A 20898-nucleotide genomic window follows, 5' to 3' on the forward strand; every position below is an offset into this window, starting at 1 on the left:
ACAAGTTGAGCATGAAAGCTCTAATCTGGACGACTAATTAGATTCCAAAACAAAAGTGGAATACTGATGGCGTCGGAGAGCCATCCGTCAAAGGCCCGAATTAGCTGCCAATTAACATCTTGTTTCCATTGTGTGTGTATGTGTGTGTGTGTGTGTGTGTGTGTGTGTGTGTGTGCGTTTTCTTCCCCCGTCCTTCTTTCTCGTCCCCTAAAATAGCATCATCTCATCATAGGCGTCAGTGGGATTTGAGTTTTATCTTGTGTGATGCCATTATATATTACGATATATTTATATATTTTGTTTTGTCTTTTTTTTTTGTAATATTAATTCATGTCGTCTTATTTTATGTAATGTATTCATATATTAAATGTTGTTTATCAACATTATTATTTATGTTTTTTAATATTATATATATGAATTTATATATATATATATATATATATTATACATATTTTTCATATCATTTTATTTCAAGTACTCATATTTTACACTGTGGTATTGCATTCTACTCATTTTATTTACTTTGATTTCTTTCTATTAAATTTTCTTCTTTGTACTATTTTATTCATTTTGTCATTATATTTTGTATTACATTCCCTGATTTTCATTGTGTTACTTTATTATCTATTGTGTTATTTGATCTTATCTCATTTTGTATTAAATTATGTCATTTTTGTAATTCTATTCATTTTAATTGTCATTCCTTTTTTTCTATTTATGCGATTTCATTCTATTTTACGTTTTATTTCATTTTATGGCTTACGTTTAGATTTCATTCATTTTTAAATTTTCACATAATTTTCTTTGTCTTTCCGCCCATTCCCCTTCGGCTAACACCTTTTCTAAAAATAAAGTAATGAATCAATATCCAGCCGGGGGGGAAGGGGGAGCTGCAAATTGAAGCCGGGAATCAAACGAGGCGAGAATTAAGTGAGGGAGGGAAATGTTTTTTTCAGAATCTGGGAATAAGGTGGAAGCACAAAGTACGTAGAATCGAGAAAAAAAAAAAAAAGAAATATAAATAAAATTCTCCCTATCAGCTGAGAAAGTGACGGAAGGGGGAAAGGGCGCCCTCTAGTGGTCGTTCTGGAACTGCGGCTGCAGCCGGAGGAGGACCGGCTGACCGCCGACGGGCCCGACAGATGGCTCCTCCATCCTTTATTTCACATTTAAAACCACTTTACCCCACAACTGAAGACCAACTCATTACAAACGCACAAGTGGAATCATTTTTTTTTTCGATGAAGGCGCCGAACTCCCTCGAGAAGCCTCGCCCCCGACTCCGAAACCCCCTCCAGATCACCCGCCAGGTTTCACCGTTTTAACCAGCCTTCAATTCCTCCTTATAGTTGGTTTATTTCAATCATATTAACTGGATTTTTTCGCTTCATCGTGGACTTATTGACTGCTGAAGACGCGGCAGCAGGACGGAGGAGAGGACAGATGGAGGGACGGAAGGGTGAGGAGGAGGAGGCGGCTTTCCTTACGGCCAGATACTGCGGGGTGAGGCCCCCCAGGCCCGTCAGGCTCCCCCAGGTGGTGGCGCTGTTCAGCTGCTGCATCTGCTGCGCCAGCTGCTGCTGGAGGCGCCGCTGCTCCTTGTCCTTCTGCGTGTCGGCGAACTTCACCACGATGGGGGACGAGCAGCCCTGCGGGCGGAGCAGCGGGAGGAGGAAGAGGAAGAGGAAGAGGAGGGCGGGGAGACAGGAGGGAGAGGAGTGAGACGGGAGGTGCATTTGAGGCAAAAAAAAATTAATAAGTGAAGTCGGAGGAAAGAGTGGCAGAAAAAGTTTCGAAAGAGGAGGAGATGATTTTTTTAAATCACCCCAAAAGAGGGGAAAAGTAAAAAAAAAGGAAACGCCTCGCAGAATCAAAGTCTCCCCTGGTGCGTCGCCGTGGCAACCAGGCGGAGGTTGTTGTTGTTATTGTTGTTGTTGTTGTTGTTGTTGACGCGTGAGCGAGAGATGAGTGAGGAGACTGAGACGAATCAGCCGATGGGGTGGGTACTTGTGGTTGCCATGGTGACGATAGCTTAACTTAACGTTTGGATAGGCTCCGCCCCCTCCTCCTCACGAACGCGTCCCGCTGGCTAACTAGGCAACGTATCGACCCACATGCTAACTAGCAAAAAATTTTGCGATGATGTAGAAACACACACACACACACATCCACACACACACACACACACACAAAGAAAAAGCTAAAATCCATTATGAATTAAAACTGCCTTGTTAAATTCTCTAACATGAACACCATCAAGAACACACACACACACACACACTCACACAGGCTAAAATCCACTATGAATTAAAACCGCCTTGTTAAATTCTCTGTCTAACAAGAACATGAACACATGCACACACACACGTGCTTGCGCACGCACACACACACACACACACACACACACACATGCACGCGCACGCACACAGGAAACTTGACTCCAAAGCCAGTTGGCCCACGAGGGCTCAGTTATCTCTGAGTCCAGAACGGTTTCACCAGAAAGAGATTTCCCGAGTTCTCCAACTATTTCATCATCTCGTATGAAGTGTGTGTGTGTGAGTGTGTGTGTGTGAGTGTGTGTGTGTGCGTGTGTGTGTGTGTGGGAGTGAGAGAGCGAGATGGGGTGGGGGTGGTGGTGGGGGGGCTGACCAGATACAGCAAGGTTGAAAGGCCAAGAGGGAGATCTCCGGATCCGGACAATCAGAAGGAGCGCAATTAATCGGGTGAGTTTTTGTGTCGGGCGGCGCCCGAAGGGCTTGAGGTGGGCGATGTGTCGGACATCCGGGGGGGTCGGGGGTTCCGGGGCGGGGCGGGGGGGCCAGGGAGCGCGGCGGCTCCTATTTATCACGCGGCACCATTACTGAGACGCTGCAATCAAAGCCTGACTGGGGGCGAATCCGCTCAACAAAGACGGGACGCCACGGGAGGATAGAAGCCCTTTGATTGAAGCACTTAGTTGGAGGCGCTGGGAGGTGTGTGTGTGTGTGTGTGTGTGTGTGTGTGTGTGTGTGTGTGTGTGTGTGTGTTAGTGAATGGGTATCTGGCCCGCTGCCGTATCAGTGTGTGTACCTGTGCACGTCCTGGGGGCATCGAGGGTCCAACACATCGAGACGCTGTGATTATATTCATTATATTTTACTTTTAAATCTTTATTTCTGAATTTAAAAAAAAAAAAAGCTAAATATGGAATTGATTCCCTCCCAGGCACCGGTCGCTTAACACGGATCTTTATTTCATATTTTAATTTGCTTGCGACTTTTAAAATACAATTTGATCTTTGATCTTGTCGTTTTTATTCAGTTTACATCCATTTGTTCAACATCTATTTCCACAACGGGATTTTTTTTCTTGCAATTTCCTTATTTATTACGAGCACTGTTATTCTTCTTATTAAAATCATCTTATTATTAATCTTAATATTAATCTTAATATTAATGTTACTATTATGATCATATTATCATCGTAGCTATTCTAAACATTATTATTGTTCTTCATGTTATTTTACAATTATATTATCATCATTCCTATTCAAATATCATCATCATCATTATTATTATTGTTACGATCCTTATAATCACTATAACAATCATTATTATCACTAATTTCATTATTTTCTTGATAATAATTTCTAATTTCTGATCATTATAATCATATTATTATTATTTTCATTATTATACTTATTTTATATTATCATTAGCATTATTATCATGATTATTATTGTCATTATTATTATTAATGTGTTCATTTAGGTTTATTATATGTCAGGTGTTTTCCGGATGAATGAATTGAAGATAAATTTGTAAACTGTTTCTAATTTTACTGATTTTTTGTTCAAAGATGTGACGGGGTGACAACCGGCGACGATTACGTCATCTGGCGGCGGTTTGACCTCCGGGGAAGGTCAGATGGCGGGAGTTTCCAGAACTTCAGTTTCAGTGCACACCTGTGTGTGCGTATGTCTATGTTATGTGTGTGTGTGTGTATGTGTGTGTGTGTGTGTAGACTCCATCAGCTGAATGATCACGTTCGCCCGTCTGACGGCCATATTTACTGCCCCCCCCCCAGTCATTTCCCCCTCTTTATTCCCAGCCGCCGGCGGGGCTGCTGGGTGGGGGTGGTGGGGGCATCAGGAAACCGAGCGCCGGTCCGCCACGTTCGCCGCCGCCGCCGCCGCCGCCGCCGCCGCCGCCGCCGCCGCCGCCGCCGCCACGGCAGACAATTCCCCCCGAGACAGGAGGTCCGCCATCCCTCCCTGCTAAATATCTCATTACTCCAGCTGACACCTGGTGAATGGGGGTGGGGGTGGGGGTGGGTGGGGCGAGGAGGGGGATTGTGGGGGGTCGATGAGGGGGATCGGGGGGCCGGTGCGGGAGGGCGGGGGGGCGAGGGCCGCCGCCATCTTCCTCCCGCGCTCGCCTCATCTTCCTCTCCTCCAATAGCAGTGTGGCGAGCTTCCCATGTACTGCAGGTCCAACCGTAAACAAGGGTGGGAGGGGGAGTTTGGAAGGTGTGTGTGTGTGTGTGTGTGTGCGTGTGTTTGTGTGTGTGTGTGTGTGTGAGGGGTGGGGCTTTTCACAAGATTATTGTGAGATGTTTTATTTTGTTTTATTTATCTGTAATTCAAAAATAAGCGCTCTCTAATGGGATGCTATCTAGCCACAAGCTAATGACCCAGCAGGTTGTGCATGTGTACATGTGTGTGTGCATGTATGTGTGTGTGTGTGTGTGTCTGTCTGTGTGTGTGTGTAAGTGAGGGGTGGGGCTTTTCACAAGATCATCATGACATGTTTTATTTTGTTTTATTTATCTGTAATTCAAGAATAGGAGCTCTCTTAAGGGAACGCTGTGCATGATGCTAACTAGCCACAAGCTAATGACCCAGCCGATTGTGCCCGTGTACACATGTGTGCATGTGTGTGTGTGTTTTGTCTGTGTGCGTGTGTGTGTGTTTGTGTGTAAGTGAGGGGTGGGGCTTTTCCCAAGATCAACGTGATATGTTTTATTTTGTTTTAAATATCTGTTATTCAAAAATAACAGCTCACTAACGGGAACACTTTGCATTACGCTAAGTAGCCACAATCTAATGACCCAGCAGGATGTGTACATGTGTGTGTGTGCATGTATGCGTATGTGTGTGTGTGTTGGGGTGTGTGTGTGTAGGGGGGCAGGGCTTTTCAACAAATTTGCTGTAAGATATTGTTATTTGTTCTACTGCTTTATAATTTAAAAATAAGAACCAATGCTTGGTTCATGATGCAAACTAGCCATGAGCTAATGACCAGGCCACAGACAGCAGAATGTGTGTGTGTGTGTGTGTGTGTGTGTGTGTGTGCTTTTCACCTAATCACCATGAGATATTTTATGTTGCTCCATTTATGTATGATTTATAAAATACGAGCCATGGTATGGATATTGTTCTATTTATTAACTATTTAAAAATAAGAGCTAATGTTTAGAAACACAGTTCAGGATGCTAAGTAGCCAAAAAGGAGCTAAAAATATGGTATAAATATGGTATAAATATTGAGTTACTAAAAATTTTAAATACAAAAATATAGAAATAGCTTATGGAAGTTGTAAAAATATAGCTTAACTCATATAATTTTTAATTTTACTTCCCTGAATCAACATTTGGGAATTAAGCTAGCAGCTGAAGCAAGCTAACGGCGGCGTCCTCATCCGAGGACAACAGCACTTCCTGCTCTTTTTCACGGGGGGACAACAACCACTGCTGAGCAAACGACTTCTGAAAAATTGACTCACATCAAAGTGATGAAATAAAGCTTTATAAAATTTCCAAAAAAAAAAAAAAAAAAAACCAGAACAAAAAAAAACCTGCCCCCTTACAAGGACGCACTTCGCGACACGTGATCTGCCTTCTCAGCCGGTCTCACGGATCTCCAGGGATCAGGAAGAATAATAGAAAAAAAAAGAAACAAGAAATAAAAATTGCCAAATAAATATGAAGGTCCGGGGGGGTTAATATAAAAGGATTTACAAATGGCCGAACTGCAGTGATATTACAAAGTAATAAGGAGTAATGACACCGCGGATGAACGTCCTCATTAAAACTTTAAACTCAGATACTTTGCCGGTGGTGTTTTCTTTTTTTTTTTTTTTTTTCCCAGTTTTAAACATCCTGCTGTGTAACGGCGGCGTCAGAAGCGCCGGGGTTCGTAACCGTGTAATTACACCTGTTCAGAACATTTCTAGAACGCTCCGCAAATGAGCCGGCGGCTCTCACCTTGCCCCTTCACGTCCGTTGACATGTCCACACACACACACGCACACACACACACACTCCATATCCTCTGAGAGAGAAAAAGTATGTTGAATATCTTTTCTATGAGATTATTACAATTCTAATAAACAGGGGGTGTGGAGGATGGTACGATCCACGTCTGGACCGAACCATTCTGCCCTGATGACGGAAAGCGGGAATTGGCCCCGATAGCCCTGCAACCCTGAGCGAAAAATGCATGAATGAAAAAAAAATCACGAGTTTGAGTGTCTGCGGTGAAGCCGATTTGTTCGCAGCGCCCCCTACTGGCGGGGGGAGGTATAACACGTAGGTAGTTTTCCGGGGAGGTGGCGGAGATGAAGACGGGGCTCGTTCATGACACTCCTGGTAGTTTCTTGATTTACCGGCTCAATAAGAGGAAATGCGAGGGGAAATTTTTAACTCGTGAAACTCCCAGCTTTCCAAACGGCCCTAAAGCTCCCCCCTCTGCTCCGCTACTTCGCATTAGAAACCTTCCAGAGTTCTGAATTTACTGTAGACGTGCCGAACGTGCACATCCCGGACGGCGTCGGAGAGAGAAATCTGAAAAAAAAAAAAAAAGAACTCAAACCGTTCTATCAGTTTCTGTAGCCGCGAAATAACGGAAAATAATCCCGGAAATAATCCAGGATGTAGCGCCTACAGCTGGTGGAGAAGTTGCACTTTTTGCTACGACGGTTAGCATCTTCCTCAGCCTGGTTGAAATAAATAAATCCGAGTAGCGATCGCACGTCAACGTGAACATGAACGAGGCCAAATGTCAGATGCTGAATGCGTGCTAAGCTCGGGGAATAATGCTAGAATCGCTGAGCCAATCAGAACCCGGGGTAAGAAAACGCAAAGCTCTGGTTGGTCGCCGCTCTAGAAAATATATTTTTCCATAGAAACGACTGAAATCATAAATTGCAGCGACAGTAATTGAGTTCTGTGATTTCCTACTGTCAGTGAATGGAGCAGAGTATTGTTGTTGTGGGGTTTTATACAAATATTTATAAATTAGAGATAAAAAAGTTAAAAAATCCGCCATACAGTGAGAACACGATACAGTGAGGGATGCTATACGCAGGATTTTTTTTAAGGGAAGGGTATTTTGCCCATTAAAGAGTATTTTTGAAAATCGTTTTAAGTTCGCGGAGGGGGGGGTCAGGGGTCGGGAACACCGTCAACGACAAGAACCGCAGCCGGTTCCCCCCCGGCGCCTCCTCTTCCTCCGCCGAAGAGCCTGTCGGATCTATTTGTCAGGCGTTTTGAAAGGAGACGCCGCTCGGGTTCGTCCCTCGTGCTCCACTTAGCTCCGTCTGAGAGCGGCGGAAAAATGTGTGTGTGTGTGTGTGTGTGTATGATGTGCAACGCGGGCCTTTACGGTCATGAAGGGTAGGACGGGAAAAAAAAAAAAAGAAATAATAAAAATAAACAAGACACGGGGAGGTGGGTAGGAACGGAAATCAGCCTCGATGAGATGCTGTGGGAAGGTGGAGGGGGAGCGAAGGGGGAGGCAAGCGCCAAATGAAAAATAAAAAAAAGTGAATAATATGAAACACAAATCAACACGATGAAGCGAGACTTTTTTTTTTTTCTTTTTTTTTGTTGATTCCTCGCTCAGTGTGGGCCTTCAGAGGTTCGCCAACGAATTACCTGCCTTCATTACAGACTGACATTCAGCAGGTAGGTGTGTGTGTGTGTTTGTGTGTATGCGTGTGTGTGTGTGCGTGCATGCGTGGGTGTTTGTGTGTGTGTGTGAGAAGTTGTCACGCGCACTTGAATGTCGCATCGTAATGAGAATGGATATGACAGTGACAGGGGGCCGCCATCGGATCTCAGCACCGCCTTGTGCCCCCCCCCCTCCCCAGACACACACACACACACACACAAACACACACACACACACCCTGACTCCATTCCCTGGTTCGAATGTGATTACTTCCGAATCGTAAAACTGAACTAGTCATAGCAAAACTAGCTGCAGTTGCATTCGGCCCAAAGCCAAACGGCGCCCAAAAGGTTCTGCTGTCGCCGCCGCCGCCATCAACACCCCCCGTCTCGCTTCTCACAACGTCTTTTTCCTCGTGAAAAAGGGTCGTTTGGTAGGGCCGACCAGGAAAACAGCCAGCAGTGGTGTTACATTCACTGACCATCAGTTGGATGGTCAATGAATGGATGCTGAGCAAAGAGGGGATCGGTTTACCACTGGGTGCTTGTATGTTGCCATGGTGACGGTGTACAGGATGCAATTAAGATTTCTCCCTGCTACCTGACATTGACGATATCCCTCTGCTCATTTTACCCCCTGAAACGACCGCCTATTCTATTGTAAAACTACACACTAAACTAGAAAAACTACAAATATGAAACAAATCTGCAAATATGGCAGTCTGTCCGTCTGCCATATTTGTAGTTTTTTTTCAAGTGCCACCTTTGGATGCTCGCGTGAGAAGGACCTTATTTCTCGGTGAGAATCCGATTGTGTTATATCAAGCCCCCGGGAATGTGAATACAAACAAATAATATTATTGGATTGTTTTATCACCGTGGTAACCGTAGCACACTCTTCTGTGGGACTCCAAGTGAATGCGGCATCGACGGCTAACCCCTTGCACAATAATGGGGGAATAATGGTAGTTAGATTATTAAATCAAAGTAAGAAAACACAAACTCTTGCGTGCAGATTGGCAGAGGGGGGAACTCCTGCTTCCTCCGCGCTTCCCCCGGAGGTCAGATCCCATCAATGGCGCCCGTGATTATAATGATCAGCTCAAATGAAGGGGTACGGAGGTGAACGTCGCTCGTCTTTTTTTTTTTTTTCGTCTTTAACATAGCCTGTTATTACCCATTTTTTTTTTTTTTTTTTAACTGACTGGCACACACACACACACAAGCACACACACACGTGCGCACGTTCCACAACATGTAATTCTCTTCCAATCATCAGCCCTGTCAGCGGCCCCTGTCAGCGGCCTGACAGAGTTGACAAGGGCGCCCCCCAAAATATTAGGGACACAAAAGGAGCTCCCGCCATTCGGGGCGCCGTCACGTCGCCAGCGGGGTCGACACGAAGATGATGAGGTCCCGGAATAATCACCCGCGCCGACTGCCGTGCTAAAGGTGCCGCTGTTTCTCTTTCTTTTTTTTTTGTTGTTAAAGACAGTCTTGCCAAAGTTTGGACCTTTTCGGAGCCAAATTGAAGGCGACAGCTGCCGAAATGGGGTTCCCGCGCCTAGAAGCCCCTTAACTCTAAGGGCTTTCTGCTTCGTTTCACACTGAATGAACTCTGACGTCACCGTTACCCCGAATCGAGGTAATTTTATGATGTTATCATGGTGACGGCGGAACAAACCGCATCTAATAGTTGGATAAAACTTCAAATGAAGAACATTAAATTCTTTTGTTTAGCACTGAATGAACTCTGACGTCACTGTGACGCCGACTCAAGGTTATATTTGTATGTTGCCATGGTGACGCCATTAAGAACGAGATGAAACACGTCAAATATGAATATTTTCGTGCCAGTTAGATGAAAGGTTAAATGAAATGTAAGATTTTTTTTGTGTGTTTCTTTAACGTCGACCTCATTAGATTATGATAATGGATATACTTGTGGCTCTATTTATGCATACATAATGTGTATACAGATATGACATTGAAGCTTTTACTTTCTTATGTCCATATATCTATATATTACATACGGTGGCAGCAGCATTGATATACAATGTGTTTATTTTCGTATTTACATCAATTGTAAATTGATTATTGTCATTGCATTCACATCAATTGTATTCTATGTATGTATATATTATGAATATAATATATAACATATGGATGTATAGCAGAAGGATGGATATATATTTATGTATATACATACTATTGAAAAAAAACAACATGGATATTTCTGTTACATTTTGTAATTGGACATATACGCATTTTTAGCTATATATGTTTGTACGTACATTTATACATATGTGGATGTATGGCAGCAGCATGGATATAAATTTGGCTGTATTTGCATATATAGAGATAAACTGTATATATCACGGATATATTCAGTACGTGGTATATGATGGTCCCCCGTCGTCTGTACCCCGCTGCAAAAAAACCTTCAACTTTTCACTCAATTATCCATTTATTCTTACGAAAAGTCAAAGTTTGGGTAATTTCTCTAGCTTTCCGCGTACCTGCACGATAAACACATTTGTCGCCGCTTTAACCTGCGCTGCTTGTTTGGCGTGCACGGCAGTGCGGGTTGTAAAAACCCAGACTTCACCTTTGCACGTGACGTAGCCTTTGAGGAAAAAAAAAAAAAAGGAAGTCAACCCGAAACGTGTCGTAGGAGGACGAAAAACAAGAAAACGCGGCTTCGTGAAGACGTAGAGTCCGTCGGCGGGTGGGGTGGGGATCGGGGGCGGGGGTCGGCGCGGGGAGGGGGTGCGCAAAAAGCGAGAGTGCCGAAAGAAAGAAAGAAAGAAAGAAAGATAGAAAGAAAGAAAGAAAGGAAGGGCGAGAAGAGTACAGTACCTCCATAGTCTGAGACTGGTGCATGGCTTTGATTGCATTCTGTGCCATAGCTCTGGTGGAAAACGTGACAAACGCACATCCTGTAAGGGGGAGGGGGGGGGCGGGGGGATGGAGGGAGGGGCGGTGGAAGGGGGGGGGGCAGAAGGAAGGAGGGAGGGAGGGAGGGAGGGAAGACGAGAAAGAACAAAAACAGGACAAAAGGGTTGGACACGTCGTTGTTATAAAAAAAAAAACAAAAAACCCAAAACACACCCAGAAGAACAGAGATCGATACGGAGAAACAGGCAGACAACAGTTTGCTCTCGGTCGCTGTGGAAACAACAGCCGGAAAAAAAAACAAAAAAAACAAAAAAAAAAAAAAACACAAGCAGAGTGTCATGACAACCATTGAACCACCGATCCCTCCCTGCCACCCAACCGCCCCCCCAACACACACACACACACACACACACACGCCACTCCCTCGCCATCCACTTCTATAATATTGGTTGTGGGTAAAAGTGGGCGGGGCTTGTGGTGGCTTGGGGGCGGGGCTAATGGGTGGATGAGTGGGGTTGAAGAGATAGAAAATCACACGGATTCATTCCACAGATGACGACGAGATAGAGGAAGAAGAGACAGGCTCGGCCAATCAGAGCGGGGGGAAGCTGGGGGGAAATGGGCGGAGCTAATCCAACACCCACAACTACCACAGGTGCTAGTTAAATGCTAACAGCCATGCTAGCACAGCCTAGCCTTGACAACCAAAACACATCTATATATTTTTTTTGTTTTTTGAGGCGCAAGGAGGGCGGGGGGGAGGGAAAAGTCAAATAGTCCGGGTCATCGGATGGACTCCATCTTGGTAGTGAAAATGGAGGGCAGGAGGGAGGAGGATAGAAGGGTTGAGGACGGATGGATGGATGGATGGATGGATGGATGGATGGATGGATGGATGGGACGGAGGAGCGCGGCGAGGAGGCGGCGCATGGGGAAAGGGTGAGACGGTGGAAATGAAGGGCGGACGTGTCGGGGAATAGATGCGATCATTGTCCTCTTCCACCTCTATCAGACGCCGCCTTGGCTGGGAGTGACGGATGGCCATTTTTTTTTTTTTTTTTCAACCGCCCTCCCTCTCGCTTCTAGCCGCTAAAACAGATTTCACCCACGGGAGGTGGTGGCGGGGGGATGTCAGCGAGCAGACATGTCCTGAAAAAGGGAGCACATGCCGCGAAGTTGGCGATTAATTTGAAAACACACGAGGGAACCAATCAGTTGCAAGTCTGAGGTCGCCGCCCCCCCCCCGCCGCCATATTAAAGTGGTACGTTCCCTGAGGAGGCGCCCCGGTCAGAGCCTCGCCGCGGGTCGCTTCCTGTTTTTAGCCTCAACAGGCCGTTTCTGCAAAACGGACGCCGAAGTTTTCCATGTGGGGCACTTTCGGACGGAGAGAATGGTACAGCCCGGGGTGGGGGGGTTAAAACGTCAGTGACCTGATTCGCCGACTCGACTCGCCGCTCGCGGTAAACCAGGCTCCGGGAGGTAACGGGAAAAAAAAAAAAAAAAAAAAAATGCGAGCGTGAAAAGGGGGGAGAGCACGCCGCAATGTTACGGCCGCTGCTGATCTTGACCCCCTTTCGCTTCCGTTTTATTTTTTATCTTCTTTGCCGAGTGGAAATAATAAGCCGTGGCGCTCCGGCGCTGGCGTGGCGGTTGAAGGTTATCAGATTGAGCGGTGCTGACCCAGTAAATAGTCCGATGCGGCTCCTCTTCACCGCCGGGCTGATGCTACTGTAGATAGGACGAAAAAAAAAAAAAATGGGTCGACCGATTCAGGGGACGGCCTATTTTAGACGGGCCGTTTCACTTCTTATTTTGCGCCGCGTCTGCCCCAGAACCCGATTCAGCCCCGGAATAAGCCCGCCCTCCCCCTCCCTGTCTAAATCGGGTTCCGTCGCCGGGCGACACCGATTGATCCGCGCCGGGAAACCGATCGGATCGCTTTAAGGAGATCAGAAAAAAAAAAAAACCCTCCTGCGGATCGGGGGATCTCCGGCGAGCCGGTTTTGGCGGCGTGAACTCCAAAAATACCTCGCGGGCCGCGTTCCGTTGTCGGCTCGGAGAACCGAGCGGTTCCTTTAATGAAAGTAGGCTAGATCCCCAGGCCCGGCCGGCCCCTCCGCTGGTGGTGCGATCCATATTTTATTAATAGCGGCGGAAGACGCGGGCGCTCTTCCGATTGATACCGCAGATTTAACGGGTGCTCGGCAGACGGCGCCCCCTGGGGGCGACGGTGGGGGCAGCATCCGTCTCCCGGGAGACCGATTTACACCCTCCACGCACACAGTCCAGAACCAGAACTAGGACTAAGGGGGGGGTTCTTGGGTCGGATTAGTCCAACTGCATAGCCGCGGGGGGGGGGGAGGGGGGGGTGTCGCATCTAAAATATTCATGAGGACAAACGAGAGGAGGGGATGGAAGGAGAAAACAGGGACAGGAGGAGTGTGTGTGTGTGTGTGTGTTGGTGTAGGATGTCTGAGGAAAATAAATAAAAAAAAAAGAGAAGAAGAGGACAAATTGATGGGAGAGAGGATTCTAGGACATGGAGACAGAAATAGGTGGTGCTGCTGGAAGGAGCAAAGGATCATGGGGGTTTGAGTTTTTTTTTTTTTTTTAAATCTGGTTCTAGTAAGAGACAACCTTGATAAACGAGAGAGAGAGAGAAAGAGAGAGAGGGAACGGTAAAACATCCATAACAATTTCGACGAGCACGGGGAAATAAAAACACACACACACACACACACACACACACACACATCCACGGCATGACGGTGACAGTGACAGCTGGCGTGACAGGAGGAGGGATAGGAGGACAGAGAATTCGGGTTTTCGGCGTCTCCTCAGCACAGGGGGACCACAAAAGGAGGGGGTGGGAGAAGGAGGGGATGCAGTTCGCGTCACGCGAAAACAAACCGGAACGCGGTGAAAAAGTTTGTCGGGAACGTCCGAGAAGATGGCGTCGGATGGATAAATAAATCGCCGGCGTTGGCGTCCGCCTTTTAGCCGAGCAATGCGGAGAAGAAGAGGAGGAAATCGCTGTAGATGAAGAAGAAGTAAGGAGAAGGGAGCCGGGATGTCTTCGCGCCGTCTCCTCGGTGACAGGTGTGACACCGCCAACCTCTCAGACTGGGTGCGAAGTGGTGGCGTGACGGCAGCTCCGCCGTCCAGAAGGCGGCGAGGCCGGCCAGGACCGCCCGTCTGCCAATCGACGGCGCGGCTGTTCGCGGCGAATACATTTTCGCGTCCGACGCCTCCGGATGAGAGGGCGGGGACGGCGATGGGACGGCGAGGAACCTTGGATGTGGAACTCGAGGTCAGCACGACTACGGATCCGGACTCTTTGGACTTCTAACATCCGCCGTTGTTTTCATCTTTTGTCCTCTTCCGGTCCGGGGTTTCATCCCTCGCTTGCTATTTTTGCGTCAGTTGCAAAAACATCACCGATGTTTGATCGAGATGCTATTTGCTGTTTTCTTACCAAACAGGTTCTGGATGGACCCGGGCCCCTGCTGCCCCAGGTCACCTCTGCACACAGGGGTCAAGGGGCTTGGACCACCTTGTGACCTAGGAGTCATACCGGGGTCCAGGGGTCCAGACCATCTCTGTACCTCGAGGTCAGACCAGAGGCCCAGACCGACCTGGTACCTTGGAGTCATATTGAGGCCACCTGTGGAGTGGACCACCTCTGTACTCAGGGGTTCAGGGGTCCAGAACATCTCTGTGCCTTGAGGTCAGACCAGGAGCAAGGGCATCCTGGTACCTTTGGGTCATACTGGGGTTCCCGGTAGCCTAGGCCACCTCTGCACCTCGGAGACCGGGGGCTCGGACCACCTGAGCATAAAGGCGCTCAGACCACCCTGGTGCCTTGGAGTCATACCGTGGCCCCTAGTAGCCCAGACCACCTCTACACCTCGGGGTCCAGGGATCTGGACCACCTCTGCACCTTTAGGTCAGACCAAGGGGCAAGACCTCCTTTGTGCCTTTGGTGTCAGACTGGGGCCCCTGGTAGACCGGACTAGCTCTGCACCTCGGGCTCAGACCGGGGGCCCCCTGGTAGCCCAGGCCACCTCTGCACCTCTGGATCGAACTGAAGTCTCCATAAAGCCCCGCTTCGTCCGGAGAAACCCGATCGGGATGCCACGTGCCCGGACTCCAAGAGGCAAGTGAAGCACCCGGTGCCTCTTCTTCCTCTACCTCCTCTTCTTCCTCATCCTCGGAGAGCAGAAATTTGAGGAGTCCTGGGAGGGGGGCATCTTTTCATCATGGAAGTCTCGGCGAAAGTTCCATCTCTGAAGTTGCCTTCGGTTTGATCGAATCCCTCCACGGCCTCATGCAACTTTTTGATTTCCTTTTTTTTTTTTTTTTTCTCAACTGACGTTTTTTTTTTTCTTGGAGAATCAGGGGCGGGGAGGGGGTTCGGGGGGGGGGGGGGCGCAGGGGGAATCTGTTCAATCATAAATCCGATCGGCGAGCGCATCCCCACCCTCACCTCGCTCCTGTGGCGGCGCTTGTTTTCTCGGGGTGACTTACGACGGGGCTAAACTAGGACGGCAAGAAGGGGTGGGGGTGGGGGGGTATGAGGGGTGGGGGTAATGGGGGGGGTGATGGGGTGGGAGGGGGCTGAGGCTGAGAGAGCGAGGGAGGGGTAAAAAAAAAAAAGGAGAGAGGGAGAGGAGATATATAGAGCGAAAAAAAAGGAGAAGCATGTTTCCGCGGTGACCACAACAGCCCCAAGATGGCGTCCGCCGGCGGTGGCGTCTCGGCATGACTCGTCTCGATTCGAAAAAATAAACAAATAAAAGACCTTGAAGGAAATCTTGACCTCGTTATGGGAAGCGGACGGACGAACGTAGCTTCTGATTGATCGGATTAATCGATCGATCGATCGGTTCTGCGTGAGCTCCGGACTGAAAGACCCCCTCCGAAAACGTAGATTGAACATCCGGCGGCAAAAAAGGGGAGCAGGTACGTAACGTTACATGTCTGCACCTGCTCTTAATTTGAAAAATAATTGTCCGTCTCCTGCTGAGAACAGATCTCGCAGTTTCTGATTAATCGGTTGATTAATCGGTTGATTAATCGATTTGTTTTTCAAGGGCTCCAGACTGAAAGGCCCCTTGGAAACCCCGATTAACTGTTCGGCGGCAAAAAGCAAAGGTGGGACGTAGAGTTAGCGGCCAGGAAGTAGAAACGACCGCCGGTCCTCTTATTTTGAAAACGAATTATGCGTATCCCGCTGAGAAATATCCTGCACATTCTGATTGATCGATCAATTAATCGGTCGATCGGTTCTCCGAGGGCTCCGGACCAAAAGGTCCGAAACACGGATGAAATGTTTGGCGGCAGAAAGCAAAGCTGGAACTTAGAATTAGCGTCCGCTTGTGCATTTTCTTGAAAACAAATCACGCCTATCCTGCCGCGCGTGTTCTGATTGATCGATCGATTAATCGACGATTAAGCGATCGATCAATCGATCTATCCGACTGGAAGGCCTCTCCGGAACACTGATGAATTGTCTGGTGGCGAATAGCAAAGCTGGAATGCGGAATTTAGTGGCCAGGAATCAGACACGTCCGCGTCCTGCCGCACTTCGCTCTGTTTTGAAAACGAATCGCGTTCACTCAGCCGAGCACCACGCCTCCTCCCCTGCAAAACCTCCGCCAGGGTAAGTCATGTGACCCCCCCGCCAGCACGAGCGCTTCGGTGCCAAACAATGTACAGCACAAACAAAACCGTTGGCGTGACTAATTGCGTCCCTTGATATGGAAACATCTGAACGGACAGCGAGCGCGGCGGCGGTGACCCCGCCGACAGTCTGACATCGCATCTTCCCGGATTTGGCTTCGGAATGTGCCAAAAAGAAAAGAAAAAAAAAAAAAAAATCCCCAGGTTGTCTGGGGACGTTCCAAACACGAACGCGTTCCAGATTTCACGGACATCGTCACGGTCCCCGACACAAGCGAGGGTAGGAGGGGGTTCTACACCTGTTTACGCCTCGTGTTTGCACCTAAGGTGATAAACCGTGAAGATGAACCGCGTCACTTCCTGTCCCGAGGGTGGAGTTTTTGGGGGGGGGAGGGGTCGCGAGATTCCTTCAAGGCGATAGCGGAGCTGGTGGTGGGGCGGCGACTTCTGGAGGCTGTTGTGGGCGGTCGTATTCGCGTGCGGAGCGAAGTTTGGCGCGGATGGAGGTGAAGCGACACCAACCTCTGCTGAGCCCGTCGGGGCCTCGGAGGATCCGGCACTCCTCGATCTGGCCGAACGCGGAGAACATGACCCGGATGTCGTTCTCGTTGCACTTCTTCGACACCATGCCGATGAACAGCTTCCTGTCTTCGACCGCTGGGTGGGAGAAGGAGAGAGGAGAGGTGAGCGGTTTGACAGCCGTTCGGGACGTGTGGCGTATCCACGGTAACAGTTTGACGTGGAAACCGGAGTGGAAACCGTGTCGCGTTTCTTAGTGAGGTTGATGTTTTTTTTCAAAAAGCTAATTTTAGCTCAGCTGAGCTAGCTGACGGTGCGCCATGATGTGCCTATTTGCAGCTTCAATTATGGAAAGATAAACAAATACAGTCAGGTCTGCGCCTGATTGGCTGAAATTTAAATCGGGATTAGCGGTGAGAAATTTTTCAACTAGAGCTATGCTAACATCTGCAAGACATTTTTATACCAATCATGATAGTTTTCCCACCATAAAGCTATAAGAACAGACAGCAAATATCTTTGAGGCTAATGCTAGCTAATCCTGCCGATAGATACAGTAGCAGACTTAAAGCCTGGGATTAGCCAGGCGGAGAAAGTAAATAATCTCGCCGATTACGTTCCTCTAATCATATTCCGTATGACAACAGCTGTGATGCTAACATTAGCTACAAGTAAGTGGATCAGCTATGTTAGCGTGTCTTTGGGATCCAGCTTACTGGATGACACAAAAAGACTCCCATACACACACACACAGTCAGTAGCAGCGTAGCTTGTTATAGCAGTGTTGTGAAGCTAACCGTAAGATGGCTAGCCATCTGAAGGTGAGCAAGGGCTCTGATAGATTAGATATCGGACTTAGAGCCCCGGATTAGCAGGGAGGATAAAGGAAATAATCTCTACGGTGAAGGCGTTCCCCTAATCATTTTCCGTATGACATGATGCTAACATGACGCTAACGCTAGCCAAAGGAAAGCAGATGATTAGATATGTAGTGTCTCTGTGGTATCCAGCTTGCCGGATTACAAACAAAAACACCCCCATACACACACACACACACACACACACACATTCACACACACACACACGGTTAATAGCGGCGTAGCTTGTCATATTAGTGTTGTGAAGCTAACCGTGAGCTAGCTGGCTATGGAAATGACCCAGAATCGATTTGGCAAGATAAAGAAGATCAACAACATCTGTAATGCTAACATTAGCCACAAGCAAGTAGATCACTTATGCCAAACTCAAGGCCCGTGGACCAAATGTGGCCCCGCCACATTATTATATGCAGCCCACATGAACGTCTTAAAATAAAAGTCAAATGCGTGCATTGACCATAAACTGCATTTCCCATAATTTGTGCAGATTATGTTACCCATGAAGTGACAGCGTCCCGCCATTAGATTGCAGTGTATCCACTTGTAGTGGAATTGACAAATACAAATGATCCCCAAATGTCCAGGAAGTGAAAAGTTGATGAAGATGGAGGCTGATTCAAGAAATATGGGAAGGCGAATACGGTATGGAGTAAAAAAACGGTATGTTTTTTTTTTGACACCCCTGAAGTGGATGATCAATTATGTTAGCGTCTCTGTGGCTAACCAACTGCACGCTAGCCAGAAAAAAGTAAACAAAGGCTTGAATAGATCCGGTACCGTAGACTAATCTGGATCACACACACACACATACACACACACACACACACACACACACACACACACAGGTGAAGCTAATCGTGTGCTAGGTAGTTATGAAAGGTGAGCGAAGGCTTTAGCTGTCATCAAGACTTTTGAAATGTTTTCTGAGCGGCGGCGACAGGAAAAAACACGAAAAACTAAATGCCTGTATTTGCGTAACGGGCTGTGTAACGTCGGTTCGGAAGCGATCAATCAATCAATCAATCAATCAATCTATTGTTAGAGGAAAGAGAAAAGAAACGCAAGAAACGCCCTCATCGTCCCGGAACCCGATGTTTTGTTTTTTTGTTGTTTTTTTTTTTTACCCCAGACGCCGGCGACACAAAAGTTGATAGACTTTTGAGGGAGGGAGGCGAAAAAAGAGAAACTCGAAAAGACAAAAGAGCGAGGAAGAACAAAGGGTGGGGGGGGGGGGGGGGGAAGGAGGGGAAAAAGATGAAAGCGTGGCGGAGGAGGGGAAGAAAACGTCGGAGGAGCGAGACAGACGGAACAAAACAGCAGTCAGAAGAATCGCTCGGCGGCGAAGGAGGAGCGAGGAGACGAACGGAGGCAGGCAGGAGTCGGCGGATTTCATCACGCCATCTGCGATGCTCTGATCAATGTCTCATTATCGCCGCAACGCCGACCGCTAGCTGAGACTTGGCGCTGCGTCCTCTCTCACCCTCTGCCCCCCGAAACCCCTTTTTTTCCACCGACACAATCCCTCCTCCTCCCGACGCAATCTTGGAAAACGCCGCCATGCTGGGAGTGAGGTAACGCAGGTAACGGTGAGAAACTCCCCTCCCACTCCCTCGACGCGAGGTTAAGTGTGAATTAGTGTGAAATCCAAACCCACACACACACGTATAGACATGCACGCACGCACGCGCACGCACGTTATCGCGCAAACGCCCCGACCCCGCCTGCCTGCCCGCCCGCATTCAATGCAATGCTAATCCAATTCATTTTTAATGAGGGAAGCGGTGGGCGCTCACTGCGAGGCGAAAGAGATAAGCGGTCTGTTGCACTCTGGGAAATCAATAGAGCACTTGTTTATTTTATTTTATTTTATTTATTTTTTTTTTTGCCCGTTTGAATTGTTTGTGTGTTTTTTTTTTTTTTTTTTTTTTTTTTTTTACAAAAAAAAAAGAGACGAAGAAAAAAACATCGGGATGCTCCGCCAAGATAAGGGTTGTTAGGAGGGGAAAAAAAAAAAAAAAAGCCTTTGTGCGTGAGTGTGTGTACGTGTGTGTGTGTGTGTGTGTGTGTGTGTGCATCACTCCAGAGGAAGATTACCACAAGTCTAACAGCAATGTAATTAATTTACTGTGTGTCGATGGAGAAGAAAGAGAGGAGATATCATTACAATTGACTGTTTCTGCAGGTTTTCTCTCTTTTTTCTTTCTTTCTTTTCTTTTTTTTTTTTTTACCCTCTCCTTTTCCTCTCCCCGGGGCCGCTAAGGCTCACAAAGCTCCGGGGATGATCCAGCGAAGAGGGAGGGTGGGGGGGGGGGCGCTTTGCATTCTGGGATAAATCGGAGCCGGATGGATGGACGGCGGCGGCGGCGGAGGCAAACAACAACAAAAAGATAAAAAAAAAACAAAAAAAACTTTCTTTCATCTTTTTGTTTTTTTTTCAGACAATAACGCTCTCTTTTATCTCCTTCGCTCGCTAAACTGATGAACCCCTCCGCCGCCGCCGCCGCCGCCGCCGTTCATCACCGTTACACCGGCTCTAATACAGGGTTTATTAAAGGTCATTACCGTTAAGTGGATGGATACGTTTACCCCCCTCCCCCCGCCGCACGCCATATTTCAGCGTTTCCACTGGCGAGCGGCGGCCGCTTTATTAAGTTCCGCCGTCGTTACGGCGACGTTATGCCCGATGAAGACGCCCGCTGTCATATTTCAGCCGAGCAGGCAGCTTTTATAGGGATCCCCTTCTCCGTCTCCGCCGGATGGTGCGCTCTTATTGTGTTTTCCGTCTCGGGACGTAGATTAAGAGGCTAATGTATTATGAACGGCGGTGTCGATCTTGAAGAAAATGGTTAGCGGGTTCTAGAAAGTTCTAGAGAGGTCAGCGGGGTCAGATTGAAAAATGGCGTCCACATGTAGTGTCAAAACGCCCGGTTACTGTAAAACTGGGAGAGATCCTCATATTATGGTCTCCCAGCCTCACCGGGAGAGAGACA

General features: G+C 47.7%; 1 protein-coding gene across 16 annotated transcripts in view; it reads right to left on the reverse strand.

Moving 5' to 3' along the window:
- The window catches only part of celf2 (cugbp, Elav-like family member 2), a 193208-nt gene that overhangs the window by 20159 nt on the left and 152151 nt on the right, over positions 1 to 20898 (reverse strand). For all 16 annotated transcript variants that reach the window (XM_086146556.1, XM_086146561.1, XM_086146562.1 and 13 more), the window contains 3 exons: positions 17034 to 17168; positions 10790 to 10869; positions 1488 to 1649 (listed from right to left, as the gene is read on the reverse strand). In XM_086146556.1, coding sequence (XP_086002682.1) covers positions 1488 to 1649; positions 10790 to 10869; positions 17034 to 17168 — 377 coding nt within the window. The remainder of the gene's footprint in view (positions 1 to 1487; positions 1650 to 10789; positions 10870 to 17033; positions 17169 to 20898) is intronic.

The sequence above is a fragment of the Fistularia commersonii genome, chromosome 5 (assembly GCF_037954325.1).
Source record: "Fistularia commersonii isolate RoL2024-O1a breed Wild chromosome 5, RoL_Fcom_v1.0, whole genome shotgun sequence".
In the NCBI taxonomy this organism is placed as follows: domain Eukaryota; kingdom Metazoa; phylum Chordata; class Actinopteri; order Syngnathiformes; family Fistulariidae; genus Fistularia; species Fistularia commersonii.